Source organism: Caretta caretta, chromosome 4, assembly GCF_965140235.1.
Source record: "Caretta caretta isolate rCarCar2 chromosome 4, rCarCar1.hap1, whole genome shotgun sequence".
NCBI lineage: Eukaryota > Metazoa > Chordata > Testudines > Cheloniidae > Caretta > Caretta caretta.
Genome location: NC_134209.1, coordinates 109,559,670 through 109,582,937, shown reverse-complemented (window position 1 = coordinate 109,582,937; position 23,268 = coordinate 109,559,670). Strand labels below are relative to the sequence as shown.

Genomic DNA, 23,268 nt, shown 5'->3' with positions numbered 1-23,268 from the left:
TGCTGGCCCACAGGGCAGATACTTATTCCCATGCAGAGCCCACAGAAGTCAATGGTGCTTTGCCCATGATATTAACTTGCAACATCAGGGCCTAAATTCCATCTTCTGTTCACCCCATTGCTGCAGGCAACTTAAAGAAATGTGGGTAACCAACTCAGGTGTGCACTCCACACTAAAATGCATCTGAATCCCCTGAGCAATGGTATGATCATAAACCACATCCTTGGACATGAGACTACCACCCCACACTGGAATCCGTATGGGCTACCATTAAACAATAACAACCCATACTCAATGGGTTCCACATCCTGAAAGAAATCTTTTCCAAACCCTCTTTTCATGCCTTCAAACAATGCCCCCTCCAAACTTTCCAAGCTAATCGTCAGAAGCAAGCTCCCCACTGACCAGGACTCACCTACTCAAAGCAGCACCAGACCCTCCCATAACAGCAGATGCAAAACCTATGGACATATCTCCACTGCTACAATGATCAATACTCCCCACAACACATCTTTTAAGATCCATGAGTCCTACACATTGCTATCACAACTTGTGGTGTACCTCATCCAGTGCATTAAATGCCCCATTAATCACTATATGGGTGAAACCAGATAATCACTCAGGGCAAGTCTGCAAGAGCAATGGCAAGAACTTTTCTGCTGGCGTAGTTAATCCACCTCCCTGAGAGGCAGTAGCCATGTCGACGGGAGAAGCTCTCCCATCGACCTAGCGCTGTCTACATTGGGAGGTTAGGTCGGTTGGGCAGGGGGGGAGGATGATGAATGTTTAAAACACCTGACCAATATAGTTATACTGATACAGGTCTGTAGTGAAGACCAGACCTAAGCTCTTGAATAAACTCATACAGAAAAATCATAAAAGACAAAAACACCATATCATCCTTAGATGAACACTTTTCACAAAACAAACACTCCATACCTGATCTTTCAGTCCTTGTCCTCGAAGGAAACCTGCATAACACCTTCAGAACATGAGCCTGGGAGCTTAAATTCATAACTCTGCTAGACACTAAAAATCATTATCTAAATAAAGACAGTGGATGGCTGCATCCGGTGAAGTGAGCTGTAGCCCACGAAAGCTTACGCTCAAATAAATTTGTTCGTCTCTAAGGTGCCACAAGTCCTCCTTTTTTTAGTGGATTTATGGTTTATTACAACAATCTGAAACCCTCTAACCCCTCCTTTTTTTGTCCTGTGACTGCACGGGTGTTAATGTGCCACTTCACGTTGAATGGTCTCTCATAATGTGCTAATTACTTGTGCTAAACAATCCGCTCCACCTTGTTTAGCTGTGACACTCAGAGGCTAGGTCTACACCGAACTTTAGTCAGTAAAACTTTAGTCGGTCAGCGGTGTGAAAAAAACACCCCTCTGACTGACAAAAGTTTTACTGACGAAAAGTGCCAGGGTGAAAGGTGCTTTGCCCGCCAACAGAGCTGCTGCTTCTCACTGGGGGTGGTTTTATTTTGTTGGCAGGAGACCTCCGGCAGACAAAGAGCAGCTACACCACGTACCTTACAGTGGCACAACTGCTTCGGTAAGGCATGCAGTGTAGACATAGCCTACGTACCTTTCCCAGACCTGAAGAAGAGGTCTGTGTACCTTGAAATCTTGTCTCTTTCGCCAACTGAAGTTGGTCCAATAAAAGATATTACCTCACTCACCTTGTCTCTCTAATAAACCAATTCTGAGTTAATATTTTGAGAGATCATAATGGGATTTCTTATCCTGGCACCTTCTCCAAGAGATGGCAACCTATATCTCCATGTCATTTTCTCTTTTTCAGAAATTTTAGGCTGTCTTTAGGCATTTTGATTATAAATTATCTCTTTCCTGGTGCTAAGAAAAGATGGGGTTAGTGGGCCCAATTTGGGCAATTATTCATTCTCTGAGATTGCAACAATGAAAGAAAATGATGCGTCAGCTTCAGGACTGTTGATTCCAGTGTGGTGATTAGTTAACACCACTGAAAGTAAATGCAACTTTTTGGATTTCAGTGGGAGTTGTACATTCAAAAGGACTGTAGAATTAAACTTCTAAATGTAAAGAATTTATATATTGATGGTATGGTTTGAGATTCTAGTAAAATAAGTTAAATATGAAGCAGAGAGGAAGGATGGTCTTGTGGTATGGCCACTGACCAGTCAGGAGACCTATGGTCAGTTGTTGGTTCTGCCATACGCTTCCTATGTGACCTTTAATAAGTCCTGACTTGAGTGGGCCACAGTTCCACTCTTAGTGTGCCTGTGCCTCAGTTCTCCATTACAGATCTGTTGTGAAGATAAATTCATTATTTGTGAGGAGCTCAGATACAATGGGTATAGGGTCAATATGAGTACCTACATAGACTCATGCATCTGCATTTGTAATCATGAATGATTTTTTTAAAAGAAAAAGATCTAATAAAAAAGTGCAGTTTTATGTTAAATCTTTAATGTAAATGGATTCTGTGTAGTCTGAAATGCTTCCTTTTACATTGCAGCTTTTGTGACAATAACATACCATATATTCATTTGTCCCTTTCTTGTCTCAGGTTTTCCTCTTCAAAGTGTTGAGGATAACTACTATTCAGCCTTTTTTTCCTCTATAAAGCATAGATATAACAGCATGTGGCTGCCTTGCTGATTAGTAATGAAACATTAAAGGTTAGGTCATTGTGTGAGATACCATGGCCTAAATATTCAAACTATAGTGTCTAAAGTTAGGTATCTAAATAAGAGTTGCCTGACTTGGAGAGTTGTTGAGCTTCCACCAGCATATTGGGAGATGCAGGTTCTCAACACCTTTTGAAAAGCTCAGCCACTCTTTTATGGGTGCCTAAATTTAGGCAGGAAAGCTTGTAAGTGTTGGCCTGTATTTATTTTCAGTAAATGTTCAGCTGGGATTAAAAGTAGTCTTCTTTAGAAATAAATGCCTTTGTAGCAGGAAGGAGATTTGTTTATGGTGTCAAAAAATAGACCTGGGATAGAGAACCTCAAATTATTATTTATAAATCATATTTTACATGGATGAATATTTTTATATTGCTAGGAACCATCTGTGTGTGAAAAAGAAGGCCCACTTCCTCCAGAGACTCCTGCCAAGACCAATGGATCTGTGGGAGATCTCTCCAGTGACCCAGTTAGTCACCCCATCGAACAGCCTGATAAATTACCTCAGCAAGGGTTTCGCCGGCGAGCAAACACATTGAGTCACTTGCCTATTGAATGCCAGGAATCTTTGGAACCAGTTGAAACATCACCATCTATTCTACAAAGGAAACTTATGAGGTATCATTCAGTGAGCACAGAGACTCCTCACAAGCGAAAGTAAGACTCATTTTAAAAGCAGGATATTGTTTGATAGATATTTGGGGCAAATTATGGGATGTTCATTGCATACCAGGTATGTTCATTTAGCAAAAGAGAAACATAGCGCTTAGTGTTAGAGCAGTGTGTCGTCCGCTTAAAACATGTTATGTTTAAGAGCGCCTTTTCCACTCATTTGGTATTGTTCAAGGAGGGAGACGAAACATGAAACTTGCAATTCCACAGTAAGTGTCAGAAAGCCATTTTACTACACAAGCATGATATAAGTGGATGATGGGAAGTTAGTTTGCCTGTGCAAATCAATGTGAAATAGTTCTTGCTGGGTGTATCTGAGAGCAGTCTAAATAAATGCTGGCTTTGTGGTACCACTCTATTTCATATTTATGAAGAGGAATCCTGTTTAAAAAAATGATAAAATTCTCTAATTGATGTCAGAGGACAGACTCCTGTCCAGTTTTAACCAGCCAGTGCAATAAAAGGAATTCTTGATTCAGCTGCAAAGTTTCACTAACAAAAATAAATTGTTAATAGTCTTCATGCTAATGCTCTTCAGATGTCCTTCTTTAAAGGCTTGCTTATCATCCGTGAAATCTCACTAAGCTTTATGGGACTTCCCCTCCATCACCCCTCTCCCTCTTCCCTCTCTGGCTTTTTCCAGTTACTGTGGAAACATTTTTTTCTGCAGACTTCTGTTTCTCTGCCAAAACTGCTGGTATACACAAGCTAGACAGTAGTAAATCTGTCTCTGTGCTGGCTCACTTTTCCTTGCAGAAGGTAGGGTGATAAAGGTAAATGCTTGAGATAGATGATGACAGTGAAAAAAGAGAATTGTGATATTTAAAAGGAAACATAACCTGAGTTCCCTTTTTGTCCCTTCTTTGAACCTTTTTGTTCCTTAAATGCTAGATGGCTTTTGTGGTGCAATTTAGTACTTGTTGGTTTAACTTTACAAGTGCCTCCTTAAAACTTTCTACTTGCTTCTGCTTTCTCAGTTCATTCCTATTTTACTGTGGGACTATAGCTAAAAGTTGAATATATGTTTAATTTCCTTTGCCATTCCTGTTTTGGTCCCATCCTAGGACTTCAGTGGGAGCAACTCAGGGCACTTAATCCTCAAAGGATTGGGCCCTTAGTGGTATACTATGGCAAGCTAGTAAGAGCAATAAGTACATGATGTAGGGAAAATGGAGCTCTCAGAAAAATGTGTAGTAGGATAAAATTTTCAAAAGTGCCCAAGGGACTTAGGACCAAATCCCAATAACTTTCAATGAGATTTAGATTCAAGGAGATTTAGATTCCTAAATTACTTAGATTCCTTTGAAAAGTCTTACCCCTGATTCACAGGTAGTTTCCAAAGTACATGTAGACACTATCCTGCAAGATGCTGAGCATTTTGGCCCCAATGCAGTGAAGCACTTGAACATGTGTATAAATTTATGCATGCAAGTAGTTCCATTGATTTCACTGAGATTACTCAGGTGTTTAAATTTAGGTATGTGCTTAAGTATCCTGCTGAATCAGGTCCTGTAAGCAAACACTTCTGTACTTTGCTGGATTAGGTTATAGTGCTCGGTGCCTTTCAGAGAGAACTGTAAATCAGAAATTTATGTAATGGTTATCTGGCAGTAGTAGGACATTTTAAAATGAGGCTAGATAAGCAATCTCATTTCATTTTTCTCTGTTTCTGAGATTTGTTCTCTCTCTCTTTCTTACCTCATCCCTCCCACATGGCTGGAATCTCACTGTTCAGTTTGAGCACATCTGTTGGCGAGTCTGAAAGCTGTTCTGGTCAATCTTCAGCTTCCGCTCCTCTAGCTCGTCTTAATCCCTCAGCCTCTTCACCCACTTTTTTAAAATATCTAAAGCATAATTCAAGCAGAGAACAATGTGGGCACATTGCACAAAAGAGGTGAGATAGCAGATGTATATAGTTTGGAGAGTGTTTGTTTTATTGTACCATAAACACACAACACTGCATTATCCTCACTCACTATGTGCACAGTGACTGAATAACAACAACAACAACAACAATAATAATAATAATAATAATGAATAATTATTATTAATAAAAAGCTGCCAGAGGAGGTGTGTTTACATGAGGGGAAAATAAACTCCTCTCCTAACATTTTGTACCATTGCATTTTATCATAGGGCACTTGATCTAATTTTTCATTTTGACTGAATGAAATTATTTCAGGTGCTCTCACACACAGCTGATATGTTGGGGTCAGTTGCTCTTGTGATGCATCAGAAAACAGCGCTGGTTAAACTCTGCCAGAGGCTTAGATGCCAAGAACTCTCATACCCTCTCTGTTTCTCCAGAATTTTTCAGTTTCACTCTACCCTGTTCAAAGTAACGCTGATACAGGTCCCTGCTTCTTTGTGATTGAAAAGGAGAGAGGGAGAAAGTGACTCACTAAGAGTTGGAAATTTGACCAGGTGAAGAGAGTAATAAAAGTCTGACTTGTGGAGAGTCATTCAGCACCATCAAGTGATAGTTTGATATTCTTGCCCTTATAGCAAAAGCATTTGTGGAGAGGAAAGTTACAGACAGGGCTACTCACTCTGCCTTTCCACCTTATGGTGAGAAGACCAGCTGCTCCCTAAAACTAGAGATGCAATTTTAAAATAAAGATAAATAAAAATAAGATAAAATGCAATTTTAATCAACCTGAAACTGTTTGTGACTTTGATGTGAATTCACCAAATAGTTTCAGTCAAACATTTTTTCTTTTGGGCCTAAGCACCATTCACAAAACAGGAAGAGATGGGGAAGAGGTGTCGCCATGGCCTCCCTTAGAACTTTTATCACAGTGGCTAGGGCCTGCACTTGGAATATAGGAGACCAGGGTTCAATTCCCCCCTTTGCCTGTCGTGGAAAAGAGTTTTGTTCTTGTGTCTCCAACATTGCAGAAGAGCATCCTAGCCATTGGGTTATGGAATATTCTGGTGTTGGGGATCTCAATCTCATGCTGAATCTGTTCCACTATGTATAAATAATTCGCCATTGGACTAGGGTCATGAACTTGGGTCTCCTACCTTCTCAGCGAGCATTCTAACCACCAGACTATAGAATAATTCTTTCTAGCTCAGTGACTATTCAAGTGTTTTATATAAAGTGGAACAGCTTCAACAAGAGACACTTACAAAGACCTATACAGAATAACCCACCCCCAGTAGTGTATTTTGGTATGATTTCTTAGTTCTCAGCCATGTTACCTTTTAGTTACCACACACCAGATGACTTTATCAGCTTCCATTCCAGACAGAAATTGTCATTAACTCAGCTGCTCTCGTTAAACCACTACCCATTAATGTTCCTCTGAGTGCTGTAGGAGCTTCATGTAGGAAGTTTAGGAGACAAAGGGTGGGAACAAGAGTTATATTTGCTGAAATGCTTCTAGTGAGATTTGATTGGTTCTTCTACCTGTCACACAAGAGTAACAAACCCAAACAATCAGATGCTGAAAATTCTACTGTCGTGTGAAAGTTACTCTGTTAGTGTGTAGGCACTTTTGCATAGTCACCTTATTCAGTGGCTGCCCTCCCTCCCCATACCAGTTACAGAAGTGTCAACTTTTTTCCACCCCTCCAAAAATGTGGGACACTCGAACATGTACCTACCAATTTTAGCAGTTGTTTGGCTATAGAATAGCCATGAATTCTTACTGGATTAAATAAATGTGGTTGAAACATGGGTGATGAATCCTTGACCATAGCAGATAATTAATTTATTAAAATGTATTAATACTGGAATAGTTAGGTGACTCAAATACGATTTCAGAGTAGAACTTGTTACACAGTTTTATTTTTCTTGGTATTCATGCCTGAAAGTATTTTTGTTTTGGAGCTTGCACTGTGTATTTTTTTTTATTCTGCATACTTACACTTGCTCATTCTAAACTGCACTTTTCCCAACTGCACTCTCAGCACCTCCTACCGTACTGCACTACGGAAAAAGCTTCCTTCTTCCTCCTCTGTGCCAAATTTCTTAAAATTTCTGGCTCCTGTAGATGAAAATAACACCTCTGACTTTAGGAGAGCAAAAAGGTAGGGTTCTGTCTTTAAGCCTGGAGGTAAAACTGTATCATTCAAAGGATTCTTTGTTTTAATTTTGAGAGCACTTTATGCATTTGTAGAAATTAATAATGTATCATTCACTTGCATGTAATAGATGAAGTAAGCTAAATGAGGATGCCATCAAAGGTCGGGAGGTTACCATGGTTTCTATAATGACTGTGGATCTGCTGTCCATTTCTGAACCCAGATGTTGTGATAATACAACTTTAATTCCCACTATCTGACTGCTCCTGCCCAAAGGGGCATATCCATATTACCAGTTCACCGTTAAGAAAATACAGTGTACATCCCACACTACAGCAATGTTCTCAGGATGGAATGAGCCTACTGAGATGGTTTCTGGCCTAGAAAATCAATTACCACCAGTGCTCTTTGAAGCTTATTTGTCCCCTTCAGCATTCAACACAATCCCACAAGACACTCAATCCGTGGTAGTTGAAAAGAAAAATAAAGAATGGGCTGAGTTCCTAAAAGAGGTAACAGTGGGATTTTTAAATGGACAGATATCATTGTTGTTCATTATTTAATTCTGAATTTTAACAAAACGCTCTATGTGAAGCCTATCAATTAGACCAAAGGAATAGAAGCCAGAATTCCTGGGGACTATTCTTAGCTCTGTGACTGATTTTTATAGTGTGACTTCGAGAAAGTCACTTAACTTCCAAGTTCCTCAGTTTATATATATATATGAAAAAGAAGAACGATATGCACCTAATTCACAGGGAGTTGAGAATTTTAATGTTTATAGAGCTCCTTGAGATCTACTAATTAAAGGCATTAGAGAAATGAAAAGTGCTGTTAACAAATAATGTAAAGGTTTGTTAGTGTGTACACGCACTGTTTTCACCGTTTTGTATGTACACCTGCTACACATTGTGTGTATTTAGGTATTATCACAAAATAAATTGTAAAATGTTGACAGTAAGTTCATTAAATCTTGGAAGGCAAACTCAGCACAAAGCCAGATGCCCAATCACTAACTTGAGTGATACATATGACCTTGTGCAGGCCTGCAGCAATGGGGTGAATTTCACCCATTTAACACATGGAGGCTGACCCAGCATGTATGGGGGACACAGCCTTCCTTCCCTGATAGCTTTGGTTTTTATGTCCATTGAAACCTAACACTTCAGTGTCATTAGACGACTTTTGTGTCTGTCATAACTTATTCATAAGCCATTCTGTATTCTGTAATTTTAGTGACTATGAGTCTAAACAAAGCCAGCTGGATGTTGGCAATGACACCCCTGTAAGGACTCGCCGGCATTCATGGAGACAACAGATATTCCTTCGAGTGGCAACTCCACAGAAAGGATGTGATTCTCCCAGCCGATATGATGGTAAGATCCATATCTGACTGCACGCAAACAGCCCCAAGTGACCGCTGAAGTACTAATCTCCTGTACCTATGTTTGCTCAGTAGGGTGGTGACAATTTAAATAGCTTGAGGAGAACTACCTGTATTAATTTTTGGTTGCTATTTAATCAGCTGCCAGGTGGCTCATTTCTATTGTCAGTTTCCTAACTGCTTTTGTGTCATAGCATGGCTTACCCAGCTAAGGAGTTTTTATTTTTCAACTATAGGTTATAGCTACAATAATATCTGTGACTGCATTACACCAGCTAGCTAAAGAAAAATGGGGACAGAGGATGGGGCATACCTTGTTATACCTATTTCCTTTAATTAATTCTATGAAAATAATTGTTTTCTCAGTGATGCCTTTTAGTGCAGAGTGTGGATCACTATGTATCATCAGAAGAAACTACAGTATCACTATGTATTGGCATATTGGTCATAGAACTGAGCTCTCAAAAGCAAAATTCACATCTACCTGGTGCAAAGGGTTGTAACATTTCTGATCACAGTGGAGTTGCATCTGCTTAAAACTGGACTGAATTAGCTCCAACTGTGTACCCTCAGTCCATAACATTTGCCTTCTTTTAACCTTCATCTTAAATAGTGATTTCTTATCTCTCTCCTCTTAATTTCTTCCTTTAATTCCTTTAAGGAATCTCAACCGATTTTTAATGGACTTTTTAAAAAAATAGAATATGGTTGTGGGAAGGGCTGAAAATAAAAAACTCTCTCAGAGAGTAGCTAGTGAATTTTTGCCTACCTCTAATTAGGTGGTGGTCATTACTGTGAATTTCTTAAATCATTTTTAGAAATCTTATAGGGAGTTTCCATAAGGCACATCAAGAACATTGAAAAGGGAGTCTTGTCCCACAAGGCTTATATTATTTTGGAACTAAAAGTTGAACAAGCAAAAATGAAACTGAAGACCATTGTCTATAGAGTCAGGATTTCTGACTTCCAAATGTTAATGCAACATGCAAGAGCAAGAGGAGCCCACAAATAGCATAAAGGGGTTTATATACCTCCTTTTTAATTTTACAGATTTGCTGTACGTTTTTTCTCTAAAGCATCACCCCAAAGCTCACTACTTTCAGTTCCAAGTGCTAAGCACAATTCTTCAACCTGGCCTTCTGTAATAGAAATCTAGCGCTTCATAACAAACAAAGACGAATCCTTGCACCTTTTTCCCTGCTGGAAAGAGCGGAGGAATGGGAAAGTCACCATACATGACAGATACCAGTCACACCACTTAATTCATCTCTCACAAGTGCTCAGATACCATGGTGAGGGCACAGTATGAGAGCCTGAGTAGAATAGAGATATAGAGTGCTGCTTAAATTGAGCTATGCAGTGAATCTGCCAAGTTTTGCAAGTTTGACATCCTTGACAGAAATAGTTTTACACATGATTTCAAAGCTCTCCTTTGAAAAAAAGAAATACCACCTAGATTGCCTATTCTAGCTCTTCTTCTGGAGCTTGGCAGTGCACTGCAGCTGCAACATCCTGTTTTAACAATCTGCAGCTGGATAAACAGAGTAACTGCAGAAATAAGGGAAGCTAAGATGTGAGCAGTAGGTATTAGTTAGGGGAACTATTTACATGATTTGGTCACTTTTCCCCCTTTTCTGTGTAATATATGTGAATTTCTTTCTCTTCCCCCATGTATATATCTATTTATGAATAGAAACCAGAGTGTTAAACTCATTCATTTTAGCTTACTATTCACTTTTTCTACTTTGAATTTCATACTAATGTAAGATATTTACCTCTTGTGCATTTCTCACTCCCAAGTGTTTATCATGATGGACAATTAGGACTAGCTTAGTATATGCACAACTGCTCTACCTTATCTTGACTTCTTTTAAAAGAACTTTTTAACTTCAGCAGCAGACAAATTGGTTGACACTATAGTAAATAACAGAATTATAAGACACAAAGATAAACATGATATGTTGGGAAGGAGTCGACATGGCTTTGGTAAAGGGAAATAATGCCTCACTAATTTGAATTCTTTGAGGATGTCAACAAGCGTATGGACAAGGGTGATTCAGTTGATACAGGGTACTTGGATTTTCAGAAAACCTTTGACGAGGGCAAACATTAAAGGCTCTTACGTAAAGTAAGCAGTATTCCTGGGGAAATTCTGCACCACTGTGCAATGCAGAATTTTGCAGAAATTAATGGTTTTTTGCACATAATTTCCTTTCCCCCCACAGAAATGGGCTGCAGTGCTGCTGGTCGCCTCTAGGGGTCAGCTGGGTTCTGGGAGGGTGGGGGCTAGTGTCTGGGCTGGGGGGACCATGGCTGGGTTCTGGGAAGGAGGGGGGCTGGTGTTTGGGCTGGGGGGGCCCATGGCTAGGCTTGAGGGGAGGGGATTTGGGTGTATTGGCTGTGGGGGGCCCTGTGGGTGGACTCGGAGGGAGGGGTTGTGGGTGGCTGGCCCCCCGGCTGGGCTCGGGGGTGGAGGAGGGTGCAGAGAAACAGGAACTGGGTTGGTCATAGGTGTTTCTTTAACACTCTACTCCTGGGGGAATTCTTGTGTGTGTCTGTGTTTTTAGAGAGACACATGCTGACAGGTATTTTGAAATAAATTACCAAAATGAAACTGGCATGATTATGTAGTATCATTTTGACAAATAACATTTGCAGAATTTTAAAATATTCTGTGCAAAAATTTTAATTTTTTGGTGCAGAATTTTTAATTTTTGGTGCAGAATTCCCCAGGAGTAAAGCAGTCATCGGATAAGAGGGAAGATCCCCTCATGGATCAGTAATTGGGTAAAAGATAGGGAATAAAGGTTAGGAATAAATGGACAGTTTTTACAGTGGAGAGAGGTAAATAGTGGTGTCCCCAAAGGATCTGTACTGGGTCCAATGCTGTTCAACATATTCGTAAATCATCTGGAAAAAGGGGTAAACAGCAGGGTGACAAAGTTTGCAGACAATAACAAATTACTCAAGATAGTCAAGTCCAACACTGACTGTGAAGAGTTACAAAGGGATCTCACAAAACTGGATGACTGAGCAACGAAATGACAGATGAAATTCAATGTTGATAAATGCAGAGTAATGCACATTGGAAAACATAATCCAAACTCTACATACAAAATGAGGGGTCTAAATTAGCTTTTACCACTCAAGAAAGAGATCTTGGAGTCCTTGTAGCAAGTTCTCTGAAAACATCTGCTCAATGTGCAGCTGCAGTCAAAAAAGTTAACAGAATGTTAGGAACCATTGGGAAAGGGATAGCTAATAAGATAGAAAATATCATAATGCCACTATATAAATGCATAGCACGCCCCCATCTTGAATGCTATGTGCAGTTCTGGTCACCCCATCTCTAAAAAAGATATATTAGAACTGTAAAAAGTACAGGGAAGGGCAATAAAAATGATTAGGGGTATGGAACTGCTTTCAAATGAGGAGAGATTATAAAAGACTGGGACTCTTCCATTTAGAAAAGAGACAACTAAGAGGGGGAATAGGATAGAGGTCTATAAAATCATGAATGATGTGGAAAAAGTGAATAAGGAAGTGTTATTTGTCACTTCACATAACAAAAGAACCAGGGTCACCCAATGAAATGAATAGGCAGCTGATTTAAAACAAAGAAAAGGAAGTATTTCTTCACACAGCACACAACGCGCTGTGGAACTTGTTGCCAGGGGATATTGTGAAGGCCAAAAGTATAACTGAGTTCAAAGAAGAATTAGATAAGTTCATAAAAGATAGGTCCATCAATGGCTATAGCCAAGATGGTCAGGGATGCAACCATATGTTCTGGGAGTCCCTAAACCTCTGACTGCCAGATGCTGGGAGTGGATGACAGAGGGTGGATCACTTGATAATTGCACTCTTCTTTCATTCCCACTGAAGCATTTATCAGTGGGCACTGTAGAAGACAGGATACTGGGCTAGATGGATCATTGGTCTGACCGAGTCTGGCCCTTCTTATGTTCCCCTGAATCCAGCTGAATCCAAGGCAGCTGAGCAAGTGTACTGCCTTCATGTGGTGCCCCTGTCAGTAGCTAAAGTAGATGACACGCGAAATTGGAGCTCAAGTTCTCACTGTGAAATGTGAAAGACAAATCTGGCCACTCACAACTAAGCAACATGGTTTGAATCATAAACTGTAGAAGACATTTAATTGGATTTGGTCAGATAATGAATAGATTTATGAAAATCATCATAGGTTTATGAACATTCTACTGAATTGCAAAATGTATCAAGCAGATGATTTGTTAGAATTTATTTGCTCAGCTCTATCTAGCATATATATATATATGTAGCTATAAATAGACACCCTAACACAGTGGTTCCCAGACTGGGGTTCTTGAACCCCTGGGGGTTTGCAAAATGTTACAGGGGGTTCCCGGGAAAAAATTCCCTAATGGCGGCCAGAGGTGTCCCTCGAGGACCCTGGGCAGCACCAGGCCAGCAGCCCGGAGCCCCTGGACTTCCAAAAGCTAAGCAGATCAAAGCAAGCATATCTATCACATTGAGGAGCTTTAAACTTCAAGACTCCTTATAAGAAATGGAAAGGGAGCTGGATATTTTTTGCTTGTTTTTAAAATTAAAGAGGTAGCAAGTATTGTTTTTAAAAATTATTATGAAGAACAAGTTTAAGCTTTGTTGTAATCTGCGTTGTTTGCCTGGACTGCTCAAAACCTGAATGCTTGTGTAGGAGGAACTCTTTGAGTTGGCTTCTTAAATACCTTCATGCTGTTTCACATCTGATACTCCTTGATGAAACATAGGAGCCTTGTCTTATAACGGGCTTATTCAAAGTGATACAAGCTACGAAAGTGAGATCTTGGAAGAGTGTTGCCATTTTCATAATGTAATAAAAATACTGTAATGATAAATAATTAGTAATAAATAGTATGTAATAAGCATGTCATTAAAACAAATTTTATATTTCCAAGATCACTGCTTTTATAATATATACTCAAGTAAAGGAGAAAATCCCTGGAAACATTCATTTTTAGGAGGGGGTTTGTGAGACTGACATTTTAGTGAAAAGGGTTCACAGGTTGTTAAAGTTTGGGAACCACTGCCCTAACGTAAGGAAGTACTTCTTCATACAATGCACAATCTACCTGTGGAACTCATTGCCATGGGATGTTGTGAAGGCCAAAAGTTTAACTGGATTAAAAAAAGAATTAGATAAGTTCATTTGAGGATAGGTCCATAAATGGCTATTAGCCAAGATGGTCAGGGATGCAACCCCATGCTCTGGGTGTCCGTAAACCTCTGACTGCCAGAAGCTGGGACTGGATGATGGCATGGATCACTCTGTAATTGCCCTGTTCTTTTCTTTCCCTCTGAAGCATCTGGTACCAGCCACTGTTGGAAGACAGGATACTGGGCTAGATGGACCATTGGTCCAACCCTCTATTGCCATTCTTACGTTCTTATAATATTTTGCACAATTCGTACCTGGATAGTTTTCATGCAATAATAGGGTAATAAACTTTCCTGCTTCATGCTGTAAATTGATTGCAGCAGTTCTGTGACAATGCACTGCATAGGGGATGTGGCCAATGGAAAGGTAGTTTAGCCAGAATGCTTCTGCACTCTAGGAATAGCTAGCTGCCTGAACGGCCTCATAATCTGGGGTAGTGGAAGACAAGCTTGCCCAGACCTGAGAATCAGGTCAGTAGAATTTCAAAAGGATAAAACCAACCATCTTCTATAGAAATTACTCTTAAATCTATAGTGTGCAAAAGGTGATTGTCCTTCCTATAGAAGTTCTAAAACAGCCTGAAGAACTGAATATAGCACTTTATACTTGCTGTGTACCAGCTATATGTTGTTTTTAAAAAATATTATGGAAAAGAGTGAGTTCTCTATTAAACTTCATAAGATAAATTGGGTGTGGGTGTAAATGTCACAAACCGTGGACCCTTTCAAGCTTTACATCTCTAGATCAAAAAATAAAAATAGGCAGATCTAGATAGGAGTGACACTTATTTGAGTAGTCTTGTACAAGCAAATGACCCAGTGAAAGACTTGTTAAAATGAATGTTCTGTTGGCTGCTGCTAGATATACTGCCTTGTTAAGCACCTAATAAAACTATAGTAAATAATAATTAACATAAAGTAGGAAGAACTTATATCTACATCCAGACTTTGGGTGTGATCTTCTAAGATGCTGAGTAGCGTGAGATAAAGGTTTTTTTGACAAATAGATTTTTTTGGTTGAAAAATGCATTTGCCTGTGCTCTGAAAATGGATACAGCCACTAATTAAGAAGATGAAAATATATTAGATACTTTCCTACAACATAGCTTGTCTCAAGTAACAAATCAAAGGCATGTTACTGGGAAGTTTCTGTATGATGAGCATTGGTTTCATTGGGAGACTCAGCTAGGCTATGAAAACTACAAGAATAGTTCTTCGAGTGATTGCTCATGTGTATTCCACAGTAGGTGTGCGTCCTCGCCGCGTGCACCGGTGCTGGAAGCTTTTTCCCTAGCAGTACCCGTAGAGGGAGCACTGCTGCACACCCTGGAGTGGCGCCTCCATGACGTGGTATAAGGGGAGCTGCGCGCTCCCCCCACCCTCAGTTCCTTCTTGCCGCCAGTGAAGGTGAGTCGGAACTACTCTGCTCCAGCTTAGCTGTAGCTCGTCCCCAGAACTTTTCCATTCACTTAGTGCTAGTACGTGTTGTTAGTTAGTTCTTTCAGTCAGTTCAGTTAGCTAGAGTACCCAGGCCGGGGCATGCCCCGGGCTTCAAGACGTGTGGCATTTTCAGGCATTCAGATTGCCTACATTGTTTGAGTGAGACTCACATCAGCAACCGCTGTAAGATTTGTAGATCTTTTAAACCCTGAACAAAAAGGGAAAGAGACATTAGACTCCAGGCCATTCTCATGGAGTCAGCGCTGAACCCGGCTCTGGCGCACTGCGCCGATTCGGCTCCCGGCACCGCAACTTTGGTACGTGGTGACCCTTCGGTGCCTTCCACTAGCCGGCACCGCTCCCCATCTACGGGACACAAGAAGCCGAGGAAAGGCCCGTCATCGCGAGAAAGTAGGGGCAGAGGCTAGACCCATGTCGGGCAGCCCTCGTTCTCCTCCGGCCCCTAGGCCTCCGACTCATGTTGAGCAGAGTAGCCTGGCCGCGTTGTCGAGAGGCCTTGCAAGCGGCTTGAGACGTCATGACCATGCCGGTACCGGGGGTGCCGCAGGTGTCGGGCCCACGCTCCAGAGGCAAACCGCCGCTGGGCTCCCCACAATCACCCCCAGCTCAGCGCAGGTCTTGGTCAGGAGACCGCTCCCGACCCCGCTTGCCAACCAGAGATCGTTTGGGATGCAGTCCTCGTGCATCGCCGTCAACGCCTGCTAGACAGTCTGGTTGGGTGCCGTCCAAATGGGGCTCCCGGCACCGCTCCACACTGCGGAGCAATTACCGATGTGACCGAGAAAGGAATTGCAGATGGTCACCAAGTTGTCAGGGCTACCACAGTCACTCACGGCACAGGCGCCATTGCTGCTCCCAGTCAGACTCCTGCTCTCGCTCCCTGCTGAGACACCGCCCCGCAGCTCGAGGTGTTGATCGACGGCACTGCACCGTCGAAGGTCTGTGTGTCAGAGCAGATTGCGGAGCAGCAGCTGTGAACGGTACTGTGTTGGGGTTGCGGTCCCGTGGACAGCTGACCTGGAGAACTTGGACCACTTTGCCAAGTAGGCTCGGCGTGTGGACAGCTGCCGACTTTCTAGGAGGACTCCGAGCAGGTTCGAGACCCTGAAAGGGCTAATCGCCTCGGTCTCAAAATTCCCTGTGACAATGGCCAGGGTGTGCCTACAGCTCCTGGGCCACATGTCAGCCCTGTGATTGCCTCCCTTCAGTGATGGTCCTCCCCAAGCAACATGTCTCGGCCCCGTCACTGGACCTAGTGTCCAACGCGTCAGACCTGGGTTGGGGGGCCCATATGGGGTCTGTTCAGACCCAAGGGCTGTGGTCGACCATGGAGTTGTCCCTCCACATAAACGTCAGGGAGCTCAGGGCGGTATGCCTGGTGTGTGTGGCTTTCTGTTCACACTTACAGGGCAAGATAATCAGGGTCCTCACAGACAACACGGCCTTGATGTGCTACATCAACAGGCAAGGCCGGACCTGGTCCTCGGCCCTCTTCCAAGAAGCCCTCAGGCTGTGGGACTTCTGTATAGCCCATGACATCTCCCTGAGGGCCTTCCACCTGCTGGGAGCCCACAACACGCGGGCCGATCGTTTGAGCAGGGATTTCTTCTCTCAGCACAAGTGGTCTCTCCACTCAGAGATGGCTCACCAGACCTTCCGAGCATGGAGAATTCCCCAGGTGGACCTGTTTATGACGAAGCAGAACAAGCTTTGCCCCCGGTTCTGCTCCAGGGGGGGTTTGGGATGGAGTGCTATCTCAGATGCCTTCCTCCTGCTGTGGTCAGGCCAGTTTCTCTATGCGTTCCCCCCCGTTCCCTCTCATCAGCAAGGTCCTAGAGAAGGTAAAGTTAGACAAGGCACAGGTCATCTTAATCGCCCTGGCAGCATTGGTACGGGACCCTCATGAGCTTAGTGGTGGCCCCGCCGTGGCCGTTGCCTCTCCGCCTGGACTTGCTCTCCCAGAACCGAGGCCGTCTCCTCCACCCCAATTTAGAGACTCTCCACCTCATGGCGTGGCTGCTCAATGGCTAGGCGGGGAGGAGCAGGCGTGTTCAGAAGGGGTCCAACGTGTCCTCCTGGAAAGTCAGCGGCCATCCACACGCCGAGCCTACTTGGCAAAGTGGTCCAGGTTCTCCAGGTGGGCTGTCGAGCGGGGTGTTTCCTTGATGGCTGCCCCAATTCAGCTTATCCTGGATTACCTCCTCCACCTTAGGACCGAGGGCCTGGCAGGGTGCACCTGGCGGCCATATCGGCCTTCCATCCGCCGGTGCAAGGTCATATGGTGTTCTCCCATACTTTGACCAGACGGTTCCTCAAGGGATTGGACAGTCTTTTCCCATATGTTAGGTCCCCTGTCCCACAGAGGGATCTAAACTTGGTGGTGTTCTGTCTTACGGGACCCCCCCTTCACACCTCTGGCCACGTGCTCCTGGTCTCATCTTTCATGGAAGGTGACCTTCCTGGTTGCCATCACGTCGGCCAGGCGGGTATCAGAGCTCAGGACTCTGACCTCTGGACCCCCTTACAGTTTTTCACAAGGATAAGGTCCAGCTCCGCCCACACCCCGCGTTCCTCCCTAAGGTGGTCTCTGCCTTTCACATGAGCCAGGACATCTTCCTGCCTGTCCTCTGCCCCAAGCCTCATGCGTCCAAGGAAGAACGCCTCCTCCACATGCTCGATTTGCGTAGGGCGCTGACTTTCTACCTGGAACGGACTAAGACATTCAGGAAGTCTTCACAACTATTTATTGCTTCGGCTTAGTGCATGAAGGAGCGGTTGATCTCCACCCAGCGCCTCTCTCGCTGGATCACCTCATGCATCCGCACCTGTTACAATCTGGCAGGAGTTCCTCCCTGCCACCAATCATGAAGGCACACTCGACACGGGCACAGGCCTCGTCAGCTGCCTTCGTGGCCCACGTCCCAATTCAGGACATATGTAGGGCCTGCCTGGTCCTCTGTTCACACATTCACCTTGCAATATGCGATTGTCTCCCAAACCAGGGACGACACCGGGTTTGGTAGGGCTGTCCTCCATCCCAGGAATCTGTGAATGCCTACCCACCTCCAACAGATATAGCTTGGAATCACCTACTGTGGAATACACATGAGCAATCACTCAAAGAAGAAAAGACAGTCACCTTTTTCCGTAACTGGTATTCTTCGAGATGTGTTGCTCATGTCTATTCCACATCCCGCCTTCCTTCCCCTCTGTTGGAGTTGTCCGGCAAGAAGGAACCGAGGGTTGGAGGAGCGCGCAGCTCCCCTTGTACCGCACCATGGAGGCACCACTCCAGGGGGGTGCAACGGAGCTCCCCCTACGGGTACTGCTAAGGGAAAAACTTCCAGCACTGGTGCACGTGGCAAACATGCACACCTGCTGTGGAATAGACATGAGCAACACATCTTGAAGAACACCAGTTATGGAAAAAGGTAACTGTCTTTTTTGCGGTCTGGAGATTTTTTCCATGTTGCAGAATTGGCTTATGGTTGTGTGGGTTTTATCACCATCAACCCAGCATCCAGGAGGTCTGGTTTTGGGATTTAAATTACAATTGTTGAAATGTTGGCAGGTTCCAGTGCAGTTGGTGGGTTACAAAGTGTCAGATTTGAGGCCCTGTAACCCAGTGTGCCAGCATGGCGAGGCATGGTGAGAGGGTTTGCCTCTGACTATCATACAAATTGTGACACTCCCCCTCCCACAATCACTCTCGTGTTGAGGAAGGGAACATGATGGGGCTTTAGCTTCCATTCAGGGTCTTAGGACAGGTGTGAGAGTGTAGAGGTGACAGGGCCTTCACACTCACCCTCAGGTTGGGATATTGGTGCCCATTGAGAATTGCACTGAACCAATCCAGACAGGCAGTTCAGCTTGGCTACCCCAATTACGTAAAGGTTTTCCAATAAAGTTGCAGCTTCTGCATTGAAATATGCTATGGGGTCTGTGTCTCACTGTTTGTTTCTGTCCACATCAATGTCTTTTGCTATTGTTCACAATCACAAGAACAATCCTGGTGAGTTAGTCTTGTGAAAAATGTGTCCATGAAGCCCTCTTTAATTTCCTTTCTTTTTCTGGTCATCCAGTCTGAGCAGCAACATTGCCATGTGACTGTTCCCCAGTCGTACACCAAAAACACTCTAAGACATAGTTTGTGGACATGGTGTTTGTAAAGTGTTAGAACAGTTTCAAAAAACAAATTAATACAAAAACATTTGTTTATGGATAAGAGAGCAAAATATGTTGAATAAATTTATTGTGAATAGTTGTAGTCTTTTGAACACTAGATGGTGGTGTTTCTCGTGCTAGAACAGTTGAGAGTTCATATTAAATTTGTATGCTACTGTTTTGTTTTCTCTGTCTTTCTGGTGTTGTGTTCCTAGTGGAAAATGTAGCTTCTGATCTTAGTCCTTTGGTGCATTATGACTTGCTACAGTATTTCTTCTGAGAGCAGAATAATCTGGTTCTTCATTAAGTTCTAATCTTTGTCTGTTTCTAGGGAATGACTAAATCCTCAAAAGAAACATCACAAACAATCCTTTGCAAATGTCCAAAAACTTTTAGAATTCCTGGATTTGTAAGTTATGCTTCTCTGAGCCCCAACTTGCAGTCAGATTCACACTGACTGTCCTTGCACCTGTATGGAGCCTCATTGATTGTGCTCAGAAACTGTATGTGTAAGGGTCTGCTCCTCTGGATCTAATTTCAGGTGTGGGGGCCTTACTTTGCTAGTTAGCCCTCTTTCTTAAATGGCTGAAAAGATTAAATTCTGGTGCAGCGGTATATTTTCATAGTTTTATTTCCAGTTTCAATTCTTGATTCAGAACATAATTTTTCAGAATTTATCATAATGGCTACGTATTCACATAATACATCAAAAATTCTTAGTAGAGATTAACATAAAAATAAAATATCAGGTTGAAATAGACATGTATATAATCTCCTGGAATAAATGGTGGGGAAACAATCCATTTTTTGTACTGAAAGTATCTTGCTGGCAGCTGTGAGTGGTGTTTTGGGCCTGGTCTACACTAGGCAGGGGGATCGATCTAAGATACGCAACTTCAGCTATGAGAATAGCGTAGCTGAAGTCGACGTATCTTAGATCGATTTAGAATCACTTAGTTCGCGTCCTCGCGGCACAGGATCGACGGCCGCTGCTCCCCCGTCGACTCCACTTCTGCCTCTTGCCGTGGTGGAGTTCCAGAGTCAATGGCAGAGTGATCGGGGGTCAATTTATCGCATCTACACTAGATGCGATAAATTGATCCCCAATAGATTGATCACTACCCGCCGATCCGGCGGGTAGTGTAGACGTGGCCTTAGTAATAAGAGGGCTAATAAGATTTTTATGACAGCTCTGTCAGTTTCAGATTCAAGAATGAGTGATGATCTGTTTTGGGATGGGTATTATAGTGGGGTATAATATAAGAATAAAACCATAATTTCGGAGAATGAGAAATTCAGTATTGTTTAACAGTACTCAGAATTTCAGATGGAACCAAGAGACTACTTTTCCAAAGTAATTATACAGCACTTGGAAATCTGACTCCTCACGTGTAAGAATTACTTCAGTTTTTTTCAAAAAATACAAAAAAAGAAGCATATTAGAAATAAAATCTTTTCATCGGGTTTCCAACTCTGGCAAACTGTAATGGTGCATAAGATGGACTATATTATAGCATTAATATTACAGCATATTGGTCCTAAAAATTACTTCAGCTCTATAGTGTTAGAAAAGTCTTGGGGAATCCTGTTCTTCAAGCTTGCCAGTTTATTTGGTAAGTGGATAAACAAAGCCTATTTCAGTTTTTTCATCTATGCAAAAAACCAAAACATTAGCAACTATTTGTAAAAATACTCATAAATTCATTTAGCAACAGTGCATAATGGCAAATATTGTAACGATTGTATTTTATTTCTATATTTTTTGCACATAACTCAGAAAATGAATACAATTTGAGTCAGTGAATTATTTACTTGAAACTTTCTTCCACCACTGTTTTAATAGCCCTTGTTTTCCTGCAGAGAGAACTATTATAATTTGTTTCTTGGGTTACAATAGTTAGAAATCCTAGTATAAATATGTAGTAGGAGGTTTTACTATTACCTAACTATAAGAAGTCTTATCTTCTTATGTTTTGTAGCTTTATTTGCCACAAAACCTTCCTCAAAGAAAATTTCTTCTCTACCTTAGTCTTACTTAAAATCTGTTTTGGGCTATATCTACGCTTAAAATGCTAGAACAGCACATCTGCGCAACTGCAGCACTTCAGTGTAGATGCTACCTACACCGACAGGAGGGATTATCCTATCAGCATAGGTAGTCCACCTCCCCAAGTGATGGTAGCTAGGTCAATGGAAGAATTCTTCCATCCACATAACACTGTCTATATGAGGACCTAGGTCGGTTTAACTAGGCTGGTCAAGGGTATGGATTTTTCACAACTCTGAGCAACATAGTTATGTTGACCTAATTTTCTAGCATAGATCAGGTCTTAGAGTACTGCACACAGCTGGACCCATGGGGAAGAAAATTCTAAGGCCCATTTCATTCTACATTTCCTAATTATGATACTTTATTTAGAGAAGACGAAGTATATGTAACTGTTTTGTTCAGCTGTGAACTCTGAAAAATATTTCAACTCTGCAGAAGGCTAGTAGTCAGAGAGGTTTATTTTCTAGATTCCACTCTTTTATAATAATTAGTTGCTCCAAGGGTGAGTCACACCCTCTGCCGGATGCCTTAAACTTGATGGGTCCTACTCATTAACATACTTTGGAATGTATCTTGTTTTTTGGAGCCCATGTAATGTATTGTCTTTTCAAAGGAGACAGATCTTTTTGAAATAGCTTTAGTCTCAAAACTCAGGGTATGTCTACACTTACATTTTATAGCGCTCCAACTTGCTGGCTCAGGGGTGTGAAAAATCAACCCCCTGAGCGCAGCAAGCCTGAGCACTTTAAAGCGCGAGTGTGGACAGGCTCCGAGCGCTGGGAGCCGTGCTCCCAGCGCTTGGAGCTAATCCCCTTGTGGAGGTGGATTACCAGGAGGTCTCCCAGCGCTCGCGCGTGACCACACTCGCACTTCAAAGCGCTGTCGCGGGAGTGTTCCCGCGGCAGTGCTTTGAAGTTTCCAGTGTAGCCATATCCTCAGAACAGTTAAGCTGAGAGCTGACATTGGAACAAAAGAGTTTAGAGTTTGAAATATTTGAGAGACAAGTTGGGTGAGGTAATATCTTTTATTGGGCCAACTTCTGTTGCTGAGAGAGACAAGCTTTTGAGCTTATAGAGAGCTCTTCTTCAGTTTTCTTCCCTTCAGACACATACTTGTTGATAGCTTTCATGTGCCCACATTGACCCGCTGGGCAGGATTATGGGTGTAGACTTTGCCACTGGTAATCCACTGGGATCTGATAGCTGGTGTGCCCATTGAAATGCCTGGGTTTTAATTTGTGAAGTTTTAATAACATAAGCAAATTAGGTGATTTTGTAAGCAGAATATAGTATTGCTTTGGCAGAATATAGCAAGTTCTTGGCTAAAAAACAAAACAAAAAAAAAAACAAAACAGTTTCCCAGTGCTGATATTTAAACAGCTATCTTAACATATTCAGATTTTCAAAAGCTCCTCATTTAGCCATTCAGTTGTCTCCCTCCCCACCTCTTTAGAGCAGTGTATGAGACTAAAAGAATTTGTTACTTAATGTGGCTCCAGTTTTTGACTCTCCTGGAAGCAAAAGGACTCTTGACTATTTTAGCTATATGTGCTTTATAGCATCTGTTGAAGACTTAAACTCCAGACGTATGTAAAATAATGCAAAATGCTGTACTTGTACATCTATGGTTACAGCAGTAGGTACA

The 23,268-nt window shown here is 42.4% G+C and overlaps 1 protein-coding gene across 7 annotated transcripts in view; it reads left to right on the top strand.

Moving 5' to 3' along the window:
- TBC1D1 (TBC1 domain family member 1) overlaps nt 1-23,268 on the top strand; it is a 213,165-nt gene that overhangs the window by 121,023 nt on the left and 68,874 nt on the right. For 3 of the 7 annotated variants that reach the window (XM_075127974.1, XM_048848600.2, XM_048848605.2), the window contains 4 exons: nt 3,051-3,328; nt 5,079-5,237; nt 7,259-7,378; nt 8,609-8,748. In XM_075127974.1, coding sequence (XP_074984075.1) covers nt 3,051-3,328; nt 5,079-5,237; nt 7,259-7,378; nt 8,609-8,748 — 697 coding nt within the window. The remainder of the gene's footprint in view (nt 1-3,050; nt 3,329-5,078; nt 5,238-7,258; nt 7,379-8,608; nt 8,749-23,268) is intronic. The other 4 variants (XM_048848601.2, XM_075127975.1, XM_048848603.2 and 1 more) reach the window with 4 other exon arrangements.